Raw genomic sequence first — 26,124 nt, forward strand, 5'->3', positions numbered from 1 at the left:
AGTCTGGGCAAAGCGACCTAGTGCAGGCAGCAGTCTGGTCACAGCGATCTAGTGCAGGCAGCAGTCTGGGCACAGTAATCTAGTGCATGCAGCAGTCCGGGCACAGCTATCTAGTGCAGGCAGCAGTCCGGGCACAGCTATCTAGTGGAGGCAGCAGCTTGGGCACAGCTATCTAATGCAGGCAGCAGTCCGGACAGTCTGATCACAAAGGTCTAGTGCAGGCCGCAGTCCAGACACAGCGATCTAGTGCAGGCAGCAGTCCGGGCACAGCTATCTAGTGCAGGCAGCAGTCCGGGCACAGCTATCTAGTGGAGGCAGCAGCTTGGGCACAGCTATCTAGTGCAGGCAGCAGTCCGGGCACAGCTATCTAGTGCAGGCAGCAGTCCGGGCACAGCTATCTAGTGGAGGCAGCAGCTTGGGCACAGCTATCTAGTGCAGGCAGCAGTCCGGGCACAGCGGTATAATGCAGGCAGCAGTCTGATCACAGCGGTCTAGTGCAGGCAGCAGTCCAGGCACAGCTATCTAGTGCAGGCAGAAGTCCAGGCACAGCAATCCAGTGCGGGCAGAAATACGGGCACAGCCATCTGGTGCAGGCAGCAGTCTGTTTGAAAACATATTGAAGAGATGACGGACGTTGCTTGGCTGAGAGAATCCGGCCAGTCTTTTCAATATGTTTTCAAATCCAGCAGCGCTTCCTACCGGCAAATAGTGCTTCAAGTGACCAGCCACCGCTGCCTGGATCCCCGCAGTCTGGACCCCCCTGCCCAGACACCCTGCCATCCGCTGCCCAGCTAAGTACCTTTCACACCAGCCAGTAACCTGGGCTGGTCACGGGAGCAGGGTTGAAATCCTGGCAAATTTTCCTGGAACCCCTTTCACACCAGCAATTTTGGCTGGTGTGAATGGGATATTAGGCATAGCAGTAACCTCCCTCATAATAAGCCAAGCCTATGTACACAAGACAAATGGAAGCTAGTACAGTATGTGGTTGGTTACTACAGGCTACAATACTAAGACTTTACTGCCCATACTAAATATCATTAGGGGGAATTCAGTTTGGCACAAAATGCCACCAGGCATCGCCCTGACTCCCTGCTGCGCTGCTATCAGCCAATTACAGCAATGTCGACATTGCAAGTTTTCCTTCACACCCAATAGAACAGCACATTACGTCGGTGTCGGAAATTGAATTCGCCTCATTGAACGACAGCAGTGAAACGTGACAAATATTAATAGAAGACTTCTGATAGGAACTGATAGAATTCTGCTGCGGAATTGTCCGGAAGCGGCTGGGATTCAGCGAAGGACAAACAACAAAGCTCTTTGTGCCGGTAAACAGTCGCCAGGCTGAGAGTAGGGTTCTTTGTTCTGTGTCACGTCAGAAATGAATGAACTCACACTTTGGGTTTTATATTCGTTAGTGCTGTCGTGTGAGTATGTGAGGAGCGGCGATGTGATGCTACAGCAACAGGTGTGATGCTTATTGTGCACAGGAACACAACACATACCCCGCCATTCCTCTCTACAAACAAGCAGTCGTGTATTTGTCTGACCTTGGCATCTTGTTTGACCTGGGCTGGGGATGGTTTGTTAGATGGAGGGCACTGAGCTGAGGACAGGGGATGGGTGGATAGATGGGGGGCATTGGGCTGGGGATGGTTGGTCAGATGGAGGGGTGCACTGGGCTGAGGTCAGGGACATGAGTGCACTGAGCTGGGGAGAGTGAATGGTAGCACTGACCTGATGATTGCTTCTCCACCTGCTTGAAGGTTGGCCATGAGAGCCACCAACTCATCCCCCTGCTGGGTCTGAGGATCAGCGCTGGAGCTTGCTGGGACCAGTCCCGGGGGAGGGGGAGCCACAAAGCTCCACATGGGGGTCTTACAATCAGTGCCAGGGGAGCTTCAAATCCCCCCGCTGGGTGTCATGGTCAGCGCTGGAGGCGGAGTCAGCTCGACAGATGAGGGAGCCACCAAGGCCAGTTCCCAAGCACCATAGGAAAGGGGAGGAGATCACCACAGTGGGGGGCACACTTAATATATAAAACTTCAGGAGGGTGCAGGATGATGCCTGCTGGGGGGCATGTGTATGTGCAATAAGGACTTCCAGGTCATAAACATAGAAGCCTTCTTATTGCAGGGACAGTGCTTATGGGAGGAGCTATCACAGGAGGTATTCCACCATACTGGCAATTACAAATGCCGGGTAGGCCGATGAATAAGGGTGGATGTATCAGAATGATCTTGATCAAGATAATAGATACATCCTGCTCCCCAGGTTACCTAATGGGAGGTGTAACAAGCTGATTGGTTGCCAACACTTCTCCACTTCACTCTTTAAGAGGTGTGATGCGCAGGATCAGACTGGCCCACTGGTACACATGGGGAAATTCCCAGTGGGCCGCATATCCTTTCTTATTGTTGGCCAAGTAGGGATAGCCATTGACCATTAATGATGTTGAATACTTTTGCCATTGATGGGGGGAGAACCAGATGGGTTCCCTCTATCGATGGCACAGCAAAACCGATGTTTTGCTTTTGTTTATAAAGTGTCGAGAAATTGAGCATAGCTCCACCCCCGACACCTGACCCCACATTCTGATTCGCTTATGAGCCAGTCTGACAAAGAAAATGGATGACCATCAACAGGTAAAACTATCGATGGTCATCCATCACACAGTTTATTACTATCATTGGCTGGTTGCAGTATTGCCATCGATGGTGACTGCACCGATGGCCAAATCCATATGTGCTAGTGCCCCCCCCTCCCCCCTCTGGGGGCTGGCCACTCTCCTTTGGCTTGAGCCCCTCCCACTATATTCCCTTGATGCCCCAACTAACGGTAGAGGTACTGTTCCCCCATCGTCACGGAGAACTGCTTTCTCTAACAGACAGAACATTCTCCATCAGATCAGCACTTCCCGCACTTGAAGGCTGTATAAACTGCATTACAAAGTCTTTTAGGTATTGGGGAAAGTAACGACTGAATTTGCTCAAATTTTTTTTTGCAAAGAAAGAAAATTGCATAAAACGCTATAATGACATTAAACTGCTCAGGGTCATGTCTGTAAAATCTCATCTGACTCTAGAGATTTAGGGCTGTTACATTAAGCGCCTCTCCGTTCTTCTGTGCTGAAATAGGAGATGGGGAGATTAGAGTCTAAACTGTGACACAGATAGACGGAACCATCTCCATATAACACAATAGAATCAAAGACCCCAAAACGGCTGTTATCATTTTTTTCAAATATAATTCTCTCCTATTGTTATGTTATTGTGTGTAAGGCTGAGAAAGTTTTACAGAAGGGGACGAGTGCTGCACATCAGTATATATTCACAACTCACTCTGGGCCCTATTCAGCTGTGGTTGCAAAGCAACAAAAGCCGCGTTGCTGTGCAATATTCTGAAGAGACGTGCTCAGTAAGAGATGAAACGTTTCCGCCTCCCATATTACTATTATGGGCCAGATTCTCTAAGCTTCAAAAGTGATAAAATGGAGAGTGAAAAACAGCCAGCCAATCAGCTCCTTCCTGTCATGTCAGAGACTGTGTTTGAAACATATCAGGCAGGAGCTGATTGGCTGGCTGTTTATCACTCTCCATTTTATCACTTTTGAAGCTTAGAGAATCTGGCCCTCAATCTTTTGTTAAATCAAACATTTCTCAGTTTAGCCTAATTTATGTCTTGTATCAGCCACGAGGGTAGGGGGGGGGGGGGGGAGGACACATCAAGACTGCCTTGTGTCACCTGCGGGGTAGGCAGAACATTGTGTTACACACTGGTTGGAATGTAGACGGCAGGCTTCCAAGCTTGCGTAAACCTGAATCTCCCAACCCAGGAGCTCTTGGTGGGTGGTACCATTGGATATCATATTTATCTCCCAACCCCGGAGCTCTTGGTGGGCGGTACCATTGGATATCATACTTATCTCCCAATTCATGAGCTCTTGGTGGGTGGTACCACTGGATATCATACTTATCTCTTAACCCAGGAGCTCTTGGTGGGTGGTACCATTGGATATCATATTTATCTCCCAACCCCGGAGCTCTTGGTGGGCGGTACCATTGGATATCATACTTATCTCCCAATTCATGAGCTCTTGGTGGGTGGTACCACTGGATATCATACTTATCTCTTAACCCAGGAGTTCTTGGTGGGTGGTAACATTGGATATCATACTTATCTCCCAATTCAGGAGCTCTTGGTGGGTGATACAATTGGATACCATTCTTATCTCTCAACCCAGGAGCTCTTGGTGGGTGATACCATTGGATACCATTATTATCTCCCATCTTAGAAGAACTTGGTGGGCAGTACCATTGGATATCATTATTATCTCCCATCTTAGAAGCTCTTGGTGGGCAGTACCATTGTATATTATACTTATCTTCCAACCTAGGAGCTCTTGGTGGGCAGTACCAACTCCAGTAAATTGATCTAATCCAATCACCTCTTTAATATCTTCTCCTTAACAAGCCATCCCTACCATGGATGACTGTGTATTATCGTAGCTGTAACACAGTAACGGGCTACACCTGGTCATGTTTCCTAATAAACAGAAAACCCATTCTCAGCATATCTGCCACACATAAAATTCTGATGACAACATATACTAGAAAAGATAATCAAAATCTTTAATACATTCTCTGACAATATCACAGGGCAATTTGGGGAGGGCGTCTCACGAGGTTGGCACGTAAGCAGAAAATACTCATTACAAACAGTAGAAAACATACATGCTTTTTTTGTCACAATCTGAGTCCACGGCGTGGCCCTCGCCAACTAGACTCGGACAGATCCCTAGAGGCGGGTTTTTAAAACGCTGTGGCCGCCTCCACCCACTTCCTGTCAATGGAGCCCCCTGGGGCCACGGGCAAATGGAGAGAAATCAAACACAAACAGCAGAATCCTCCGACAGAAGAAAGGAAATGATGCAGATAGAGAACATGCATTCGGAGACAGAAGAACCGCGGACATCAGCCAATCACATACCAGACCCTGACAGCCAATCACGCTCAGAAGTGGGCTGTGCTAAACACACAGTTTTTGGTCTTTAAAAACAACAAAAAAACCTTGTTTCTCAGTGATGAAGAACAGAATATAAAAAATAACGGACAAAGTGAACAAGTAAAACAGATGAAAAGATAATGAAATGTAAAACGAAGGAAAAAAAAGGGAGCTTGGTAAGCGTCAACCAGATAAATGAATGGACCCTACAGGGTATTGTGGTCAACATGGAAGCCAGGTAACTGAAGTGCTTGTTTGCTGGAGGTCGAAAATTAACCCCCACATGGTGAAATAAAAGTCGGACATGAACGGGTAAGAGTCGGTATGTAAAAAGGTCTCAGAAACTGTACAGAATGCTTTGAGTCTGATGGTCCCCTAAAAAAAGGCATAAGAGCCCTGGAAACTCCCGCTCACAAACTTGCTTCAGGCGGGGCTGGGGGCTCATCCCTTGGTCCGGCTCCTGAGATACAAGCCAGGAATAGTTCAGATGGCTTGGATGAAGCAGCTTCCCCCAGTACTCAATCGCTGTGCACCACCAAGTCCCAGCAGCTCCTCTCCTCCCATGATTGGCCGCCTTGGGAGAGGCACAGGTGGAGGGGGAGCAAGCCGCACCACACAACGCAGGAGTGAAAATGTAGCTGCTCCTTCCATCGAACACGCCCAGGCTGTCTAGATCACCAGGTTGTTGTAGCTGACATATTTTTTCTTTGTTGCTGGACCTGTGGGGAAGAAAGAAACAGAGAACAAGTTAGAACATACAAGGAGCTGAAGGTATTGACAAATATTTTAAGGTCACTTTGTAAAAATGTCCTTAATATGTACTGTCATATCAAAACAAAAAGATAGATATACATCTGTATCTCTATAATATACGGAATATACATGATGAGGATAATGCAGAGGATAATGCAGAACTGGAAATATAATGTGCTTAGAAAACGATTGTACAGTATGTTCAGCTTGGCATTTCAAACAATGGAAAAGTCGCCTCAGTGATGTCACTAGTTTGTAGAGTTGCTTCAGTAATGTCAAATAGTTCCTGGAAAGTCACTTCAGTAATGTCACTAGTTCCTGGTAAGTTACCTCAGTGATGTCACTAGTTCCTGGTAAGTTACCTCAGTAATGTCACTAGTTCCTGGTAAGTTACCTCAGTGATGTCACTACTTCCTGGAAAGTTACCTCAGTGATGTCACTAGTTCCTGGTAAGTCACTTCAGTAATATCACTAGTTCCTGAGGAGTTTCCTCAGTGATGTCACTAGTTCCTGAGGAGTTTCCTCAGTGTTGTCACTAGTTCCTGGTAAGTTACTTCAGTAATCTCACTAGTTCCTGGTAAGTTACCTCAGTGATGTCACTAGTTCCTGGTAAGTTACCTCAGTGATGTCACTAGTTCCTGGTAAGTTACCTCAGTGATGTCACTAGTTCCTGGTAGGTCACTTCAGTAATATCACTAGTTTCTGATAAGTTACCTCAGTGATGTCACTAGTTCCTGGTAAGTCACTTCAGTAATATCACTAGTTCCTGAGGAGTTTCCTCAGTGATGTCACTAGTTCCTGAGGAGTTTCCTCCGTGTTGTCACTAGTTCCTGAGATGTTTTCTCAGTAATCTCACTAGTTCCTAGTAAGTTACGTCAGTAATCTCACTAGTTCCTGGTAAGTTACCTCAGTGATGTCACTAGTTCCTGGTAAGTTACTTTAGTGATGTCACTAGTTCCTGGTTAGTTACTTCAGTAATGTTACTAGTTCTTGGGGAGCTACAGTACCTCAGTAATATCACTAGTTCCTGAGGAGTTTTCTCAGTGATGTCACTAGTTTTTAGAAATTTGCCTCAGTGAGGGCACTAGTTCCGTGGGTGTTACAGTACATCAGTGAAGTATCTAGTTTTTAGAGAGTTTCCTCTGTGGTGTCATTGGTTCCGAGGGAGTTACCTCAGTTATGTCACAAATATATCGAGAGCTAGCAGAGTGATGTCACCAGTTCCTAAGGAGTTATCTCAGTGATGTCACTAGTTCCTAGGGAGATTCTTCAGTGTCACATGTTTCTATTGAAACTGCAGTGATGTCACTAGATCTCATGGAATTGCCTCTGTCATGTCACTAGTTTCAAGGAAACTAATGAAATTATAATGGTAAGGGGCAATTTAGAGAGTTTTAAGCTTTTGAACATTTGAGTGAGTCGTGTGTGGTCTTCTAGGTAACAAATCCTCTGACTGCAACAGAGTAAAGGATCAGTGCTGGGTGTAGTCTCAAGAAGAATTGCGCAGGAGCGATGAGAATAATGTATAAATGAAATCATTTTCCTGTAGCCATTTGTATTTTACGGTTCAGAACCTTTAGGACAAAGACTGAAAAGTCCTAGACCCAGATTTCCAGAATTCCTCAAACAATTGTGCATTCCGAATTATGGAAAGGGATAACATTTAGGTTTATTTATTAATAACGCTCAGCTATTCCTCACTGTACTGCAGAGAATATTTGGCCATCCACACCAGTCCCTGCCCCAGGTGAGCTTACACTCTATCACATGTGTGAGTTCTATAACAATTGTGAATTGGTCTTGGTCACAAAATTTTACCAATCTAGAGAAGAGTTCTGATTGGGAACTGCCAATCACACAAAAAGGAGGTACCACAGTATATGAAGTGGACCGCGAATATTTTTACTAAAAATACACCTGTAATAGTTAATTTGTAGATGCTTTGTCAGGCCTATTCTCTTGCTATTATTTAGAAAGGATAAAGGCAAGAGTCCCTTCTACTAACATAGGGTTCAAAAATCAATACAATTTTTCTTGAGAGAGTTTTTTCATGCAGCCCATAGTGAGTATATATATTGTAAGAAAAAGAGGGGGGGTTTGAGGCAAACTGGTGTTAGTACACCCCTGCAGTTTGTTTGTTACCACGGTGACTGCTGCTGATTGCTCTCACCGGGCTGGCTCAACCAGTCCTTACAATTGAGCGGGTCTATCCGTGTGACAGTTGCAGATTTGGGTGTGAAAAAGTAAGGGTATGAAGTATCTCAATGTTAGAGTGGGTGACTCCCTGGTTGGCAATGCCCTTGCAGAGATGTCTACCCTCAATCAGTGAGGTTTCTGCCCTGAAAGTGTATAATTTTAAGGGCAGATTGGTTGCACTCTTGGGCATATGTGCACGCTGCTTTCTCCCACTTGCTTTTCAGTATTGGTGGGCGATGAGCGGTGCACTTTACCTTTGAGTGTAACTTGAAAAAGTCCCCACAGATAAGAAAAAAGACAATAAGCAAAAAGTAGAGAAGAGATTTCACCGGGTTGAAAAGAATGTGTCGAGGGAAAAAAATGATTTTTTGAACGTCACATTAATTCCACTGAATTGTGTGCATATCTATATCAATTTTCAGCTGCATGGATTCCTTAAGTTTGTACGATAAATCAATAGTCTAAGGAATGACTTTCAATAATCTCTCTCACAAGAGAAAACAAATGATATCTAAATTCCACTATGTTATGTGCATATATACATCAAATTTCAACTATATAAGTTCCTTAAATTTGCATAATAAATCAATAGTCTAATGAATGACTTTCAATAATCTCTCTCGCTAAAAGATAAGCAGTAATCTAGAGATTTTTCAGCAAAAGAGTCACACATATTATGTATCAAAGAATTACTGGGTTTTATAGTATAAATTCCAAGGCTTATTTCTGATACATGGCATATTATGCAAGTAGGCATATGGAGTGGATAGGAATCAAAAAGATCAAAAAAGTCAAAGAATTTTTTACTTTTATTATAATCAGCCCCTTAATAGGGGTCTTACCACCACTCTAATTCCTGCCAGAATGTAACCAAAAAGAGTGTCGGTCTGTAGAAAAGGAATCTCAGGATCTCCCTTCTCAAGGCCTGGAAACGATGTTAAGGAGTCTGGTGCCTCCCCAATGGTTAGAGGTGTAAGCTAGGTGTAGGATAGACAGCTGTTTCGCGGAGGTCCCGCTTCCTCAGTATCAGGATACTGAGGAAGCGGGACCTCCGCGAAACAGCTGTCTATCCTACACCTAGCTTACACCTCTAACCATTGGGGAGGCACCAGACTCCTTAACATCGTTTCCAGGCCTTGAGAAGGGAGATCCTGAGATTCCTTTTCTACAGACCGACACTCTTTTTGGTTACATTCTGGCAGGAATTAGAGTGGTGGTAAGACCCCTATTAAGGGGCTGATTATAATAAAAGTAAAAAATTCTTTGACTTTTTTGATCTTTTTGATTCCTATCCACTCCATATGCCTACTTGCATAATATGCCATGTATCAGAAATAAGCCTTGGAATTTATACTATAAAACCCAGTAATTCTTTGATACATAATATGTGTGACTCTTTTGCTGAAAAATCTCTAGATTACTGCTTATCTTTTAGCGAGAGAGATTATTGAAAGTCATTCATTAGACTATTGATTTATTATGCAAATTTAAGGAACTTATATAGTTGAAATTTGATGTATATATGCACATAACATAGTGGAATTTAGATATCATTTGTTTTCTCTTGTGAGAGAGATTATTGAAAGTCATTCCTTAGACTATTGATTTATCGTACAAACTTAAGGAATCCATGCAGCTGAAAATTGATATAGATATGCACACAATTCAGTGGAATTAATGTGACGTTCAAAAAATCATTTTTTTCCCTCGACACATTCTTTTCAACCCGGTGAAATCTCTTCTCTACTTTTTGCTTATTGTCTTTTTTCTTATCTGTGGGGACTTTTTCAAGTTACACTCAAAGGTAAAGTGCACCGCTCATCGCCCACCAATACTGAAAAGCAAGTGGGAGAAAGCAGCGTGCACATATGCCCAAGAGTGCAACCAATCTGCCCTTAAAATTATACACTTTCAGGGCAGAAACCTCACTGATTGAGGGTAGACATCTCTGCAAGGGCATTGCCAACCAGGGAGTCACCCACTCTAACATTGAGATACTTCATACCCTTACTTTTTCACACCCAAATCTGCAACTGTCACACGGATAGACCCGCTCAATTGTAAGGACTGGTTGAGCCAGCCCGGTGAGAGCAATCAGCAGCAGTCACCGTGGTAACAAACAAACTGCAGGGGTGTACTAACACCAGTTTGCCTCAAACCCCCCCTCTTTTTCTTACAATATATATACTCACTATGGGCTGCATGAAAAAACTCTCTCAAGAAAAATTGTATTGATTTTTGAACCCTATGTTAGTAGAAGGGACTCTTGCCTTTATCCTTTCTAAATAATAGCAAGAGAATAGGCCTGACAAAGCATCTACAAATTAACTATTACAGGTGTATTTTTAGTAAAAATATTCGCGGTCCACTTCATATACTGTGGTACCTCCTTTTTGTGTGATTGGCAGTTCCCAATCAGAACTCTTCTCTAGATTGGTAAAATTTTGTGACCAAGACCAATTCACAATTGTTATAGAACTCACATAAAATAGAGTTCTCAGTATTTTATATGTTTAATGTGTGTTCGTCCTGTCATGTCATTGAATAAAACCTTTTTAATGCATTTATAATTAAACGTTAAGTTTTATAATCAAAGCGTGCCCCCAAAAAAAGAGAGTACTTTTCTTTTTCTCTGTTTGTATCATATATTACTCTCAGGGGAGCACCTCCACAGCGTCTATTAGTGCAGAGGCACTTGATATATAAAAATAGTGGATCATCATATATATCATATATATTGTACTTCAAATCTCATGTGGTACTGGTGCACAGGTCAATAATCCCAATATCCCCTTCCCCATACTGAAACTCTATCACATGTACACGCACACATTTAATGCTAGGACTAATCTGTATGTTTTTGGAGTGTGTGAGGAAAGTGACACAAAGACGGGGAGAACATACAAATTCTGCACAGATAGGTCCATGGTGAGAATCAAACCCAAGAACCCATTGCTTTGAGGCAACAATGATAACTACTACCCCAACCCTGCTACCCCAATCAGATAAAGAGGTGACTCCTCTGAACTATGGGCAAATCCAAAATCTGTTCTTTACGGCAGCCTTATAGTGCAGAAAAAAATTGTGTGATCATGGATGTGGCCGGGGCGGGCAAAGGGTGCGAGATGAAGCGCAGTTGATGGCATTTAAATGCTGCAGCAACAGCAATTTGCACCCTTTGCCCTGTACCGTATTCCCCTCTGATAATAAAGAACTTGAGACATTGGAGGTTATTCTGATCGGAGCGGCCAAACGTGCGTACGTTCACTATTAACGTACGCTAGCCGTACGCGGCCGTTGGGGTTAAGTCCACCCACAACTCAGCCGCATACGTACGGGCATAAACAATGTAGAAGGGGAGTGGCGTACAATTGAGCGTACGGCAACGTACACGGACGGACCAGCCCTTACACTCCGACAACTGGCGTACAACTGAGCGTACACCACCGTTTACGGACGTCTCTCGGCCGTCTTCCCACCGACTTCTTGCGGCTATCTGAGCGTACGCCAGCTTGCACGGACGGGTCCCTATTGTTTTCAATAGAAAAGTCAGCTTATGTCACCGCTCGTGAGAGTGAGCGTACGTCCGTGTACACTGGCATACCCTTCACATATATGGACCTGCAAATCTTGCCTTTCAACTATAATTATGAAAATTAATTAATTGATTGAATTAATTAATGTGCAAAATAGTGGCCATGGGCTTAAAACATTGCTGAAACATCCTTTGTAGGTGTTAGATGTGGTTTATGTTACTGTATCATAAATACAAAACCTATGTTTGTATTAGAGTGAACACGTTGACACATGTCGACTTGTGTAGATTGAGTGTGCTACTGTGTAAAGTCTATGAAAGCACGTAGTGAATGTGTATAACTGTTTAACAAATACCTACCTTAGCATATATAAGCAGGTCTTAAAAAGATTCTTACCTTAAATTAAACAAACCTTTAAATGTAGAGAAGTGTAGAAAGATAAGCTTCCAATGTGTTTGAGTGCTGTGTGTGGCTTGCAGGTAGTGAAATCATGGTTTGGACTTAATAGACTGCAGCATTGGTTATTACATTCAGGTGTATGTGTTTGGTAGTAATCAGCGTAAATTAGCTAACCCAGGCGCACGCTGGCATGCGGTATCTGTAGGGGTGGTCTGAGCTGGCGGTTGGCGGCCGCCTGTGTTGTGTCCGAAATGAACGGTGCTTTAGTCGATCGTGCGGTAGTAGCACCGCTCATTTTTGGTGCACACCCCCGTGTACGCCCATATTTACGCCCATTTTCCCTCATTATTTCGGCCGCTCCCCTATGCCACCTATGCCGCCCCAAGGCCCCTATGCCGCCCCCAATGCCCGTACACTCGCGTACAGGTTTTTTCGCACGTAGAGACCCGTCCGTAAGCGTTGTGGAGTGTTCGCGCCTGCGCATTAGCGAATGTACGCATGCGCAGATCATTACAAACCCCGGGACGTACGCGTACGGCCCGGCCGCACCAACCAGAATAAGGCCCATTGTCCCTTATTCTGGTTGACTTGCAAGGCTGCCACATTCGCAGCCTTGCGAGTCCCCCAGACACAGCATACTGCTCGCAGGTCCACCCTCCCTCCTCCTTGCATGCCGGGTTTGCCTGCATGGCTGCGAATGGATGTTTAACATAAACACCCATTCGCAGCCTATGGTGAAACACCCACATCCTTCGCCGGTCACCGACCAGCGAAGGATGTGGAAGGTGCACACATATCTCAGTACTCTCAGGTCACTTAGATTTACGTGCACATTCAACAGGAACTGGGCGGACTGCTGATGACCGGTGATGTCAGCTGACCGCCTCCCGCACCCGCGTCACCAGGTGATTTGCATGGGAACCCTATGAAACACTGTGCATTCCCATAGGCGAGCCTGTCGCCCCATGCCCCTCCGGCCGCAGTCCCCTGCGAATTTGCATGCGAGCAAAAGAACCAGAATAACCCCCATTGTTTCGCATGCTGAGTGCAGTCACATGGATGTCTTACTAAACCACATGTCCCAGCTGTCACTGTGGCCCAAGACCGACCAAGCAGACACTGCAATAACCCTCCCCTCAGTAAACAAAGGGTTAATTATGAAGTATAACATGGTGTAAGCCCATCGAGGCCAATCCCTCATATACTACTGTGGGAGCAGGTTGTCCCTTTACATTTAAAGCAGCCCGGCGTTGCCCTGGGCGACCCTGCGCATTATTCATGGACATCAGGAGGGAGCAGGAGGCAGAATGAATGCTGTGATAACAGACGTCTATGCGGGATCGTAATACAACCTGGAATTGTCTCCAATACTTCCAAGCACACAGCTAAAGGTCAGCGCATTAGTCCTGGTCCTGAGGACAGCGTGACAGTCCCTCTGACATTAATATTATTATCCAGTACAGGGTGCAGGAAATGCCTCCGCTCTATCGCCTTATCCGCGACCTCCGCACACGGCACATGCCGCTATCAACTCATTCATTGTGACATGGCCTCTGCTGTGTCATCAGTAAGTCACAGGGTCCATCGTTATTACATGTAACATGGGATGCGTTCATTAGGCCGAGCTTTCATATGTCAGCCATTTTCTTATTGCCCTTTTGATTGTGTCGACCTTTTGACAATGTCGAACTAATGTATGTTGACCTTTCTTGACGCGTTGACCTTTTGATTGTCAACCAATAGTGGTCGACCTAGACAATATCGACCTAACAACCCATACCCATGTAACACATGAGTATGAGAGCACACTACGTGTGTGCTTGGCTGGTACTAGGATTTCCATAACTAGTGACATCACTAAGGTAACTCCACAGGAACTAGTGACATCACTAAGGTAACTCCACAGAAACTAGTGACATCACTGAGGTAACTCCACAGGAACTAGTGACATCACTGAGGTAACTACAAAGGAACTAGTGACATCACTAAGGCAACTCCCCAGGAACTAGTGACATCACTGAGGTAACTACACAGGAAAAACTGACATCACTGAGGTAACTCCACAGGAACTAGTGACATCACTAAGGTAAATACACAGGAACTAGTGACATCACTGAGGTACAGTAACTACACAGGAACTAGTGACATAACTGAGGTAACTACACAGGAACTAGTGACATCACTAAGGCAACTCCCCAGGAACTAGTGATATCACTGAGGTAACGCCCCAGGAACTAGTGACATCACTGAGGTAACTCCTCAGGAACTAATGACCTCACAAAGGTAAATCCCCAGAAACTTGTGCCATCACTAGGGTAGCTTTCCAAGAGCTAGTGACATCATTAAAGTAACACAGGAACTAGTTACATCACTGAGGTAACTCCCCAGTAACTAATGACATCACTGAGATAACTTCCCAGGAGCTAGTGACATCTCTGAAATAGCTTCCTTATGAACTAGTATTACCACTAGTGACATCACTGAGGTAACTCCCCAGTAACTAATGACATCACTGAGATAACTTCCCAGGAGCTAGTGACATCTCTGAAATAGCTTCCTTATGAACTAGTATTACCACTAGTGACATCACTGAGGAAACTTCCCAGTAACTAGTGACATCACTGAGGCATATAACAAAAGGTGGTTTAGAGATCTCTGCGCTGCTTATCCTCTCAAAAAATTGATGGTCAAAACCGTTGCCTCAAACAAAGATTTTCTCTGTGTTCACCAAAGATGTTATTTCTTCAGTATAAGCCGAATCTCCACATATAGGACAGGAAAGAGAAACAGCAAGAAACAGACCGTCAGGCAACTTTCTTTACGTATATATAATGGAATATAATCCAAAGGGAGGGGGATTCCCAAAATCCCAATGTGGATGGCTTACACGTGCTTACAGGGATAACGTGTGTGGTAATCCTATCTGGGTATCTTTTTATGGGACCACCAATATGTGCTCAAACGATGTTAGCTTACATGTGCTTACATGCAAGTCGCCTGGGTTACATATATAATGGTATCTTTACAGACTTCTATGGGACCACCACTTAAGTGCTGAAAACGATGTTATCTTACATGTGCTTACATGCAAGATGCTTAAGGTACACACAGAAAGGTATCTTTTTGCTTGACTTTGAAACAACAATGCTCACACTGTCTTACGTGATTAAAAAGCTGCTTCAATCATACAAAGGTATCTTTCTCTTTGTTCAGGACAGATGTATTTTCATATGTAATAAAGAAAACATCTCCTCATGGTGCAGATATGATAAAGACACAAGACTTTATTTACAAAATATAATAAAATGGCAGGCCAAGCCTCGTACCGTAGGTCAGGGATACAACAGCAGGGAAATGAATGGAAACCCGGGTAACTCCTGCTGCAATCTTCACCAGGTTGAGATTGCAGCAGGAGTTACCCGGGTTTCCATTCATTTCCCTGCTGTTGTATCCCTGACCTACGGTACGAGGCTTGGCCTGCCATTTTATTATATTTTGTAAATAAAGTCTTGTGTCTTTATCATATCTGCACCATGAGGAGATGTTTTCTTTATTACATATGAAAATACATCTGTCCTGAACAAAGAGAAAGATACCTTTGTATGATTGAAGCAGCTTTTTAATCACGTAAGACAGTGTGAGCATTGTTGTTTCAAAGTCAAGCAAAAAGATACCTTTCTGTGTGTACCTTAAGCATCTTGCATGTAAGCACATGTAAGATAACATCGTTTTCAGCACTTAAGTGGTGGTCCCATAGAAGTCTGTAAAGATACCATTATATATGTAACCCAGGCGACTTGCATGTAAGCACATGTAAGCTAACATCGTTTGAGCACATATTGGTGGTCCCATAAAAAGATACCCAGATAGGATTACCACACACGTTATCCCTGTAAGCACGTGTAAGCCATCCACATTGGGATTTTGGGAATCCCCCTCCCTTTGGATTATATTCCATTATATATACGTAAAGAAAGTTGCCTGACGGTCTGTTTCTTGCTGTTTCTCTTTCCTGTCCTATATGTGGAGATTCGGCTTATACTGAAGAAATAACATCTTTGGTGAACACAGAGAAAATCTTTGTTTGAGGCAACGGTTTTGACCATCAATTTTTTGAGAGGATAAGCAGCGCAGAGATCTCTAAACCACCTTTTGTTATATGTACTTGTTTGTTTTAGCAGGTTGTAGTTGCTAAAACTAGAGATTCGTGCAGCTACTTTGAGGTAAAGCGCCGGTTGTTTTTAACCTTTCTGTTTGACATCACTGAGGCAACTCCCAGGACCAAACTACATAACTAAAGTAACTCCTAAGGAACTAGTGGCATCACTGAGGTACTGTAACCATTTTGGGGGGTGTGCTTGACGCTGCGACTGCGACCCGGTGCACAGCTGCAATGGTTCTGATGTCCTGTTTCTTGCTGCCTTGGTCAAATAGCTATTTAGAACTTCTGTAATTGACTGATCTGTGATGGATGCCGCATCTTTGTATGCCGCTGCTGGTATATGCAACATTTGCATATTTCTACGCAGCTCCTGTGTACACCTTCGCAGCTGCAAATGCATTTGTGTACATCTATTAATCCAGCCCTTTATCTATTAATTATTAGCAAACACCCCTATTTAATTGTGGTTCCTAAGAGACCCTGCTCCCCCTGCAAGAGGTGCCTGTCACTGCAGCCCTACCAAACCCTAGGCCAGTCATGGCCAAAAAATGGCCCTCCATCTGTTGTGAAACTACAAGACCCATCATGCCTTGCCACAGTTTTACTATTAGTGAATGCTAAAACTATGGCAAGGCATGCTGGGATGTGTAGTTTCACAACAGTTTGGCCATGCCTGCTCTAGACCCCAGTACCAGTAGGATCACGATAAACCAGCCCTGCCACCAGAACAGAACGGGCCACATTCCTCTCCTCAGTCTCCCTGGCACCGCAGAGGTTAAGCGAAGCAGCGGGTAACGCAGTGTAAGTAAGGAGTAGAGAGCAATAAAGCAGACTCTAACTGCGCAGGCAGCACAGGATATAAATCCAGGCTCTAACTTTCCAAGGCAGCGAAGGATTTGCCGACAGACTTCTCCATTCAGCCATAAAACACCCACAGAAGAATTAAAAATGAGGGCGCATTTAGGCTGATCACAGCTAAAAAATAAAACAAGCGTAAAGGGCGAGCGACTCTAATGTCAGCAGCATCCATCTAAGTCACCTGTAACGGATGGCGGACGTGGAGAGCTGGAGAGGTTCCCTACAAGTTATCTCTCCCCGGTCTCACAAGAGACAGATGTTCAGAGGGTAATTTAACATAGGGCGCAGCCTACATCCAGCTGGAGATTGCCATTACTGTGTAGGGCGATGTCGCTAGATATCGTGTATGTGTCACATTGTCTGGGCAGCATCCTATATATTCAATAAGCAGAGACTGAGCGTCTATATATCCCTCTACTGGTATAAAAGAACAGATGGAAGGATGTAGCCGCGGCTTTCCCTTCCTAGACGAGATGGGTCTATTGCCTTATTGAGCCAGCACTGAAATGTATTTATGGATATTGTGGTTCCAGAGCTCTCGTTCTGGCCAACAGCTGGAAGGAGACAGGAATTGATGGGACGATTGTACAGCGAGCGGTTGGAGGCAGCGAGCTGTGGCTCGGGGTGGAGAGGCGCTTTCCTGATGCCAGATTGTCACTCTCAGTGCACAGGGTAGAAATGGAAGCTTTAGAAGATTGACTGACTTATATATATACAATGGGGACAGCACAGCGCCTCACCCACCCACACCTCCCAGGATTGCACCTGTCAAGTTACAGGCCATGGGGAATGTGTGTGTGTGTGTGTGTGTGTGTGTGGGGGGGGGGGGGGGGGTTCTACCTAAACCAGAGCCTGGAAGCAGAGATCACATGACCCGCCCACACTCCCAAAGTTGATGCCACCTGCGATCAGCAGCAAATTATATAGTGTTATGGATTGTTTGAGGGAGGGGCCCCCATACTGGTATCTTGCCTAGGGCCCCATGAGGATTAAATCCTCCTCTGCCTGGAAGTTACTGATGAAATGAAATCCCATCAAATATGCAGATTTTTATTCCGCTCTAAACGTTAAAATTCAACATTATGCGGAGAGCTGGTGTCTGGTGCTGTCTGTTTTGGGAGAGACGCACAGATCCAGATTCGAGAGTAAAGTGGTGACCACGTCCCTTGTTGTGTAGTGTGCACTCTAGAATGCAAGCAGGGCTGTAACTGGAGAGGTGTGGAGTGTGCCAATGCACACAGTGCTGCAGGGAAGGGGGCGCTGTTGTGGTACTTGTTAATTATCTGTTTTAATTACTGTACTTTCACTTGTAGCTTCCCTCCTCTTCGAAGCATGGCATCTCCTGTCTCCTTCCCACACCCGTTCCATCGTTAATACCTATACAACATTCATGAACTTAGCTTGAGAGCTCTTTGTTATTCAGTCTCACTGTTCTCTATTACAGATGCTGACATACCCAGTATTCAAACCCATCGCCTGTAGCATTGCAGTCAGACACTCTATTCATGATCTATCTATTCCAGCATAGAGAGCTAGAGAATGTACATTTGAATTCTAACATGTGCTTTATGCCCATACTTGCCTACTTTCAAATTCACCTCTCCGGGAGAAGCCCGGAGAGGCAACACGTCAGGGGGGTGGGAGCAAGGCTGACATCACTTGCCCAGCCCCTCATGCTGGAAAACTGATTCACGGGTCGCAGAGAGGGGGTGGGGCGTAAATGACGCAAAATGCAGCGATCGCATCATTTTAGCCCCGCCCCCTCTCCGCGGACCCGGATTTCCGGTAATTAAACCAGCGGGCATGGGGGAGCTGCTGGGTCTATTACCACAAAGCAGGAGATTTGCCTACCTTCCCAGGGGGGCAGGAGGCGGACCCGATTTCTGGGAGGCTCCGGGCCATTCTGGGAGGGGAGGCAAGCCTGTTTATGCCTCTAGTTGAAAAAAATACAGTAAATCAGTTTCCTGCAGCTACAGTTTTTGAAACAATTGTCTCAACAGAGTAAACAAAACCTTACAATCCTGGTTGCTTGCCAAGTTCTCCTGCAAACACATGAATGGGGGGGGGGGGGCTATGGGGTGCATAGGGGCTCCAAAAACTACTTTCTTTCCTTTCCCACGTCCAACACATCAGCTGAAACATCCAGCTCTCAGCAGGAAAACAACTCCCATTTATGGTCTGTGCTGAGACTTCGTAACTTTTGTATCTAGTCTATTTTCTCCCTGCATGGAAATATACTTTCACACCTGAAGTGCTTCACACGTCCCTTTATCCTTCCACACATCATTATTTCCATACTGTCATTAACAGTTTAATTTTAGCTCCTTGTTTAAGTGTTAACAGCGATATAAATATAGACATTATTAGTCTTTTGTTTTTTAAACTACTTGGAAAAGGCGTAAATTATAAAATAACCCCAGAAATGGATCTCTGCGGTGATACACAAGCGCCGGAGCCTGGGAACTAGAGGGATATACATGCACTGAAGGTGGGAGAGGTAATTATAATAATACAGTGATACTATAGCTAATTGCTGGGGGCTAATTGGACAGAAGATGACGTTTCGCGGTATGTTCAGAGCAACCGGTGTGTTAGTATGGTACCTGTAATAAAGGATATAGGCCCTTATTCTGGTTGGTGCGTTAATATCCGCGTGCGTTCGTGCCGCCGATGTTTTGTGTCTGCGCATGTGCAGAGGCGTCTCTGCGCATGTGCGAGCGGGACGCACGGCCACATTCCGCATAAAATGTGTACACTACGAACAGGGGGTGGAGAGGGGCGTGAAAGGCTATTTGGGCTCATTACCATATGCATACGCCCCGCGTTTCATGGGCGTTCCCATGCAAACGCTGGGCGTACGTATGGTAATGCGGCCGTGACGCATGTGTAGGGGGCGGACATATGACATTGCCGGATGTCAGCTGCCCGCCCAGATCCCTGCTTTTGCACGGAGAAATGCCCGTGTGGTCTGAGGTTGCGGGAGCTGCCTGGCCACTCGGTCCTGCGACCATCGAATGATGGGGGAGGTTCCCTTAGATGGAGGAGGTGTATTCATGAGAAATACACGTGCGGTCCGTTCGGACAGCTTCTTACCGCGTACGGACGGAGTTGGCGATCCGTATGGAAGGCGGGGTTTAGGACGCACGGTGCTGGCCGCATATCCGGATCCGGCCGCACCGATCAGAATAAGGGCCTTAGAGGGAGATTTATCAACGCTTGGAAAGAGATAAAGGGCCCGATTCACTCGCTAAGCAGTATAAATTTGCTGCTTAGCGTGCAAGGTAACGCCGCCCACTGGACTTGGGAACGCCCCCCCTTCGGCAAACGTACTGCCGCATCTGCTTGCGAATGGATTTGCACGCTCACACGGTTGAACAAACATTCGATGGTCGGCGACTGACTTTTATTTGTGAGCGCCTGGACACCTGCGTTTGCAAGTGGATGCCCAGCGGTTTTCTGGATGCACCCGCCATTTTTTTATGGGAACGACCAGGAAACGCTGGTGGTCCCCATGTGACAGCCCCCTGCCCGCAGCGATGTTTGCGAATGCATCGGTCAGTGTTATACTCGCTGAAAGCGTTTGCACTACGAGATATGCGTATTTTCGCTGATTCGCATGTGCAGATCCGCAACATCGGACCCTCTGCGAATTCTGCTCATTAGGGGCCAGCCTGAATAAGGGCCAAAGTGGAGAAAGGGCCAACCAATCAGCTTCTGACTGCGATATCACAAGACCCTGGCGCACAGAGAGGCTCATTCAGTCGCACGGCCTGCGTACTGTATTGGAGATGGATAGGGCATGGTGGCTAATGAGACACACGGAGCAAACTATGGGAGCGCCATGGGCGTGTCGCTGACACCGGCTGTGTATACAGACCCTGAATAGCTTACACCGGGGGGGACGGTCTCTGCACATAGCATGGAGGTGTCATGTGACTGCGTTCCCGATCGGGACGGAACTCTGGCAGGAGATCAATACTGAAAAATCTACACATCAATAAATCACTTCATCGCAATATATTTATCCATCTCCTCTGGGGCTAAAGAAGAAAAGCCGATGAGTGTGATCAATTTAATGTGCACTGAATAAATAGCGAACAAGGCCAAGTAAAAGAGTCGTCCGGGTAATGTATGCGGGACGTTAATGTAGAATAACTCATATACAGAGTCACCTCTGGGACAGGATGCCCCGCGGTGCTGCCAAATGGCTTTGGCCTCTGCAGAATAGAGTCCCATTTGCTGTCACTGATGATAAAATATTGGACAGCAAGTGATTGTGTGTGAAGGGGGAGAGGGAGTGTGAAATATGGCTCTCACCCTGGCTGTTGTTTCCTAATTGCTAATTAATCTTACAGTGGGATACTTGGGCACTTGGAGAAGTTCAGTCTGGCTTCAGGCGGAGAAACAGATAAAAGTTATCGTTAAATATAGAGTGGAGCTTTATCTAATCGATGCTATTAACATAGATAGATGTAAGAGGAAGTCCTGATGTGGGAACGCAATGGACGGACCCATCGGAAAGGTCTCTCAGAAGTTTGACTGAAGATGAATCAGAACTCAAAGTTCGGTAACAAAAGGAGGTCCATTCCTTGTCTCTGTGCTCCCCGGTGACAAACGTCTTCCATACCAGAAGGATCCATGACCTCTACAAATGAAGGAGTAAGGGCTGCAGAGATGAGGGCCTCCCCTCCCGCTCCCTCACCCTAGCTCAGTGGCGTAGCGATACCAGGGCAGTGGCTTGGGGACACCGGCGCCTATTTTATGCAGATTCCATGTGGTCTGGCTTCTGCATGGAATCTGCTGAAAATGGCCCTCCAAAAATTGCTGCCACCTAGGAGGAAACAGATGCTAGAGGTCTTGTTGGGCAACACATATAACGTCTCCCAGAAGTGCCAGATTCTGGAAAAGTGGCATGCTAGCAGGCATGTGACCCCTGGCAATGAGCATGAAGCCCCTGACAATGAGCCTTAAACCCCTGACAACGAGCATGAATCACAAGGCAATGAGCAAGAAATCCCTGGCAACGAGCATGACACAAGAGATCCATGGCAACGAGCATGAAACTCCTGGCAATGAGAAAATAACCCCTGGCAACAAGCATGTAACAAGAGATCCATGGCAACGAGCATTAAACCCTGAGCATGGAACTCATGGCAACGAGAAAGAAACCCCTGGCAATGAGCATAAAATCCTGAGAGCATGAAACTCCTGGCAATGAGAAAAAAACCCTGGCAACGAGCATAAAAACCTTAGCAATGAGCATGAAATCCCAGGCAAGGAGAAAGAAACCCCTGGCAACGAGCATTAAACCCTGAGCATGAAACTCCTGGCAATGAGGAAAAAAATAGGAAAAAAACCCTGGCAACGAGCATAAAAACCTTGTCGATGAGCATGAAATCCCAGGCAAGGAGAAAGAAGCCCTTGGCAAAAAGCACATAGGCAAAAATTATAATGAATATAAGGGGGGGGGGGGGGGGGGGCTAGAAACTTTTTTGTCTGGTTGGCGCAAATGTTCGAGTTAGATCACTGCCCTAGCTCTATGCTGGATGTGGCGCATCCCTTTACAGTCGCCGAGGCGATGGATACCAGTTCTGATTGGAGGAAGAGCAGGTGATTGGTATCATAAGGTGTTTCATCCAGCAATCACTGATTCATAAGTGCAGACGCAGAGGAAGAGAGGCACTTTGGGGAAGGGGGACCTAGATACCACTCACACTGTAAAAACGCATTTCAACCGAAATACCTAAAGATGAAAGATGGCTACTGTATATACTCAGAACATTATTAACGCCAAGCCAGCAGCTGTAAAACCCCCTTTTTATGTCAGCTGAAATGTCAGTTTATGTGTCTGTTTATGTAGCGCTATAAATTTGGAAGTTTGGAAGTTCAAAAGTTGTGAAATGATGAAATAGACCCAATCGCGCGGCTGTCTGACAGCTACGTATAAAAACCACTCAGTCTCTCTGAAGTGAGTTATCTGGAAATCAAAGGGTTGAAGTTCAACCTACAGGATATCCACTGAAGTGTGTCATGGAGAATCTGCTGTTCAGTCCAACCCTGCGGTGGATTACCCCCCACACCCCCCCCACCCCTTGACCACCGCTGTCATTTCCAAATAGCTCAATTTAGAACGATGAAGAAATCTTCCCAAAAACATTTTAAAGTAATCAAATGAAAATCCATTAGGTTCCCAAACACTCAAGGCACAAAAACAGCCCAGGTTTTATGGATATTTTTTAAGGATATCCATGCTTAAGCACAGGTGACTGAATTGGCATCTCATTCGGTATGTTTATTGCATCTGTGCACAACCAGGGAGAAAAACGGGATTGTTGGGGTGAATAGAGGGCTGCGTTTGGGAATGATAGAATTAGGACCATTTTGTTTTATGGTTGCAGCATTTTGGCAAGTACAGTGTGTGTCTTAAGGGCCCCAAACACTACAAAGATATGTCCGACCCTGAAGTCCGAAGGAATTTCCCTTAAACTCCCCCTGGACCTTCCCGGGAGTGGTTCCATCTGATTTTGGACTTTGGTGTTGTATGGAATTGTACCAGAACATTTATCTGATGGGCTGGATTAGGGGCTCGGGGGACTGGAAACATCAGACAAACTTCCTGCGATATTTCGCATATGATATATCGCATGCACAAAAAGCACTCCTATTTCCATCCGATTCCGATAAATAAGTGGTGCAGTACGAGCGATCTAGGGCCTCCTACCCGACACTCGGGGGACAGCGCATCGGACCGGATAGAAAAACATCAAAATTGCTCTTTATGATTTGGTAAAAAATGATCACTTCTTTTACTGTTGATGTTTCTGTATCTCTTTGATAATTGCTACCATAAAAACACGATATTAAATAAAATAAGATTCAGGGCATACTAAAGCTGTGACAGGGCATGCTGGAATGTGTAGTTCCACAGCAGGTAGAAGGCCGTATGCTGAATTCCCCTGACTTAGAGGTTCAGATAAAAAAAACACGCAAATCTAACTTTCTCTTCACATGTTACATCTGCCCCACCTGCAGGATGGTTTTCCCCTCATGTTCATGGCTGCAATGGGTGGAGGGAGTGCGTCCGGCGGGGTAGTGTTTCCCTAATTGCTGGGCTCAAAAAAAAATCAGGTATGAATCATGCCCATGGTCAATGGTCAACGTTGGTAAAAGGTCGACATGGATAATATTGACTCAAAAAGGTTGACATGCATTTTTCACATTTCTTTCTTATTTTTTTTTTTACATGTTACTTGTACTAATCCACAAGCTCAGGTGTCGACATGGACACCGAAAAAATGTTTAAACCCTAAGTTGAACTTTTAATGTTCCCACGTCAACATCTTGATGTCGACTTTTTTGCTTGTGCTGGTTACTGTAACTTTAATATGCCCAGGTAAAGAAAGGGGACTTTCCCTCTTTTCATTGAGTGATAGAGGGGTAGATGTACAAAGCAGTGATAAAAGTGAGGAAGTGGCCGACGGCAACCAATCAGCTGCTGCGTATCATTTTATAGAATGCGCTTCATAAATGTTACTTCAAAGCCAGTTGGTTGCCTTGGCCCCACTGTTATTATCACATCTTCATACATCTACCCCCTGCGCTGGCTGTATTAGGAGAACTCTGTTTTATTTATCGCCAATGAGGTGACAGAGCCCAAATCCTTGCAATTAGAAAGACGTGATAGTAAAATGTAAGGGATACAAATGTAAATCTGACTGCAAAATGCATAACGTGTATTGATAAAATATTAATGCCGCGCTATTTTACAGTAGTTAAAAGGGTTTTTTAATGACAGGTCATGAATTTTAATGATAGAATTGATTGCACAGGATTTAGCAAGTGTTGGTTGCATCCTCTGTACTTACCTCCCTTTAGGGGAAGCGTTCTCTCAGTATTTTCTGATTGGTTGCCCATAGCAACAGCCCATGTTTCACAGAACTCCCAGCTTAGTAAATTTCCCCCCACAGTCTCTATATAGAGTTGGGGAAGCAGCAGTGCCGCTAATATGGGGACGTTTTTTTATTTGTAACAAAAACTAAACAGCTATGTACTAAGTGTAACGCACAGGGACGGAGGTTGCAAGAAGACTCATCACATCGGAGAATCTGACACTGCAGATGTGCACTGTGTGCAGTAACCAAAAGCTGGCTGGAGGCTGCAGGAGAGGGCTCAAAAAAGATCCCTTTCCTGAGGCAATGGTTCCATAGGCATAAAGAATGGAGTAAGGCAATGGGGCCAATGTCGGAGTTTATTGGTCAGACAATAGGCTCCCATAGTGTGCCATATTTATTTTTTATATACTAGTATATAGCTCGAAGTAAATGTTGCGAAAGCTAGTCTGCTACCTTGTGATTGCCTGTGTGTTTGTGCATGTGTGAGAGAGAAAGCGATGTAGTTTCACTCGTTAAAAACATGTTGGAGACACACTAGACATGGGAGATGGGTGATCCACTTACTCTGCTGGGGGTGTGGAGGACTAGTTAAAATGGGAAGTCTTCCAGAACTTCTAGTAGAGTAGGCAAGTATGACCCCTATTTAAAGCCATCTGAACGTCACACAGTTTGGCAGGGAGACCCATTAGGACATGTCCGACCCTTTTAGTTATATTTATATTGCACGGCGCCGTATCTGGGACATTTTGCACTACATTTTGTTCACGGACACCTGCATTCCATGCCCTAATTAGGGGGGTGCTGAGGGAATTCGGCAGGGCGAACAAGTCACCGACAATATCCCAGTGCACGTGTTAGAGGAAGAGAATTATACATAAAACCAATTCAGTCATGGCGCTCGAGGCGCGTCTCCTGTGCTCATATGGTAAATACAGAGCGGATTACACTAATTCTAGTACACACATCAGAAACGGTCACGGCCAACCGTGACGGATAAACACACCAGAGACGTCTGCTCAGGGCACGCATGAGGAACTTATGTCACTGCAGCTGTTGTTCTACTACACATCCCAGCATGCCCTGCTACAGTATTGCTATTTGGTCATGCTAAAACTGTTGCAGGGCATGCTGGGATGTGTAGTTCAACAACAACTGGAGGGCCAAAGTTTAGGCCAAGAATAGAATAGTGTGCCAAGTGCAGCGGGATTTTAAATAGTGTCCATGTCAACTGTGTCGACATTCGGGTGGAAAACCGTAAAAAAAACACATGTCAACCTTTTGACTGTTGACCTAACCCATGTCGACCTAACACATGTGTCGG

General features: G+C 45.3%; 1 protein-coding gene across 1 annotated transcript in view; it reads right to left on the reverse strand.

Moving 5' to 3' along the window:
- Window positions 1-4,610: 4,610 nt before the first annotated feature.
- Window positions 4,611-26,124, reverse strand: part of GRM7 (glutamate metabotropic receptor 7) — a 345,665-nt gene continuing 324,151 nt past the window's right edge. The window contains exon 10 of the mRNA XM_083155738.1: window positions 4,611-5,726. Within this exon, the coding sequence (XP_083011864.1) occupies window positions 5,677-5,726 (50 nt within the window). The 3' untranslated portion in view covers window positions 4,611-5,676. The remainder of the gene's footprint in view (window positions 5,727-26,124) is intronic.

The sequence above is a fragment of the Crinia signifera genome, chromosome 8, assembly GCF_055691185.1.
Source record: "Crinia signifera chromosome 8, ASM5569118v1, whole genome shotgun sequence".
NCBI classification, from domain to species: Eukaryota; Metazoa; Chordata; class Amphibia; order Anura; family Myobatrachidae; genus Crinia; species Crinia signifera.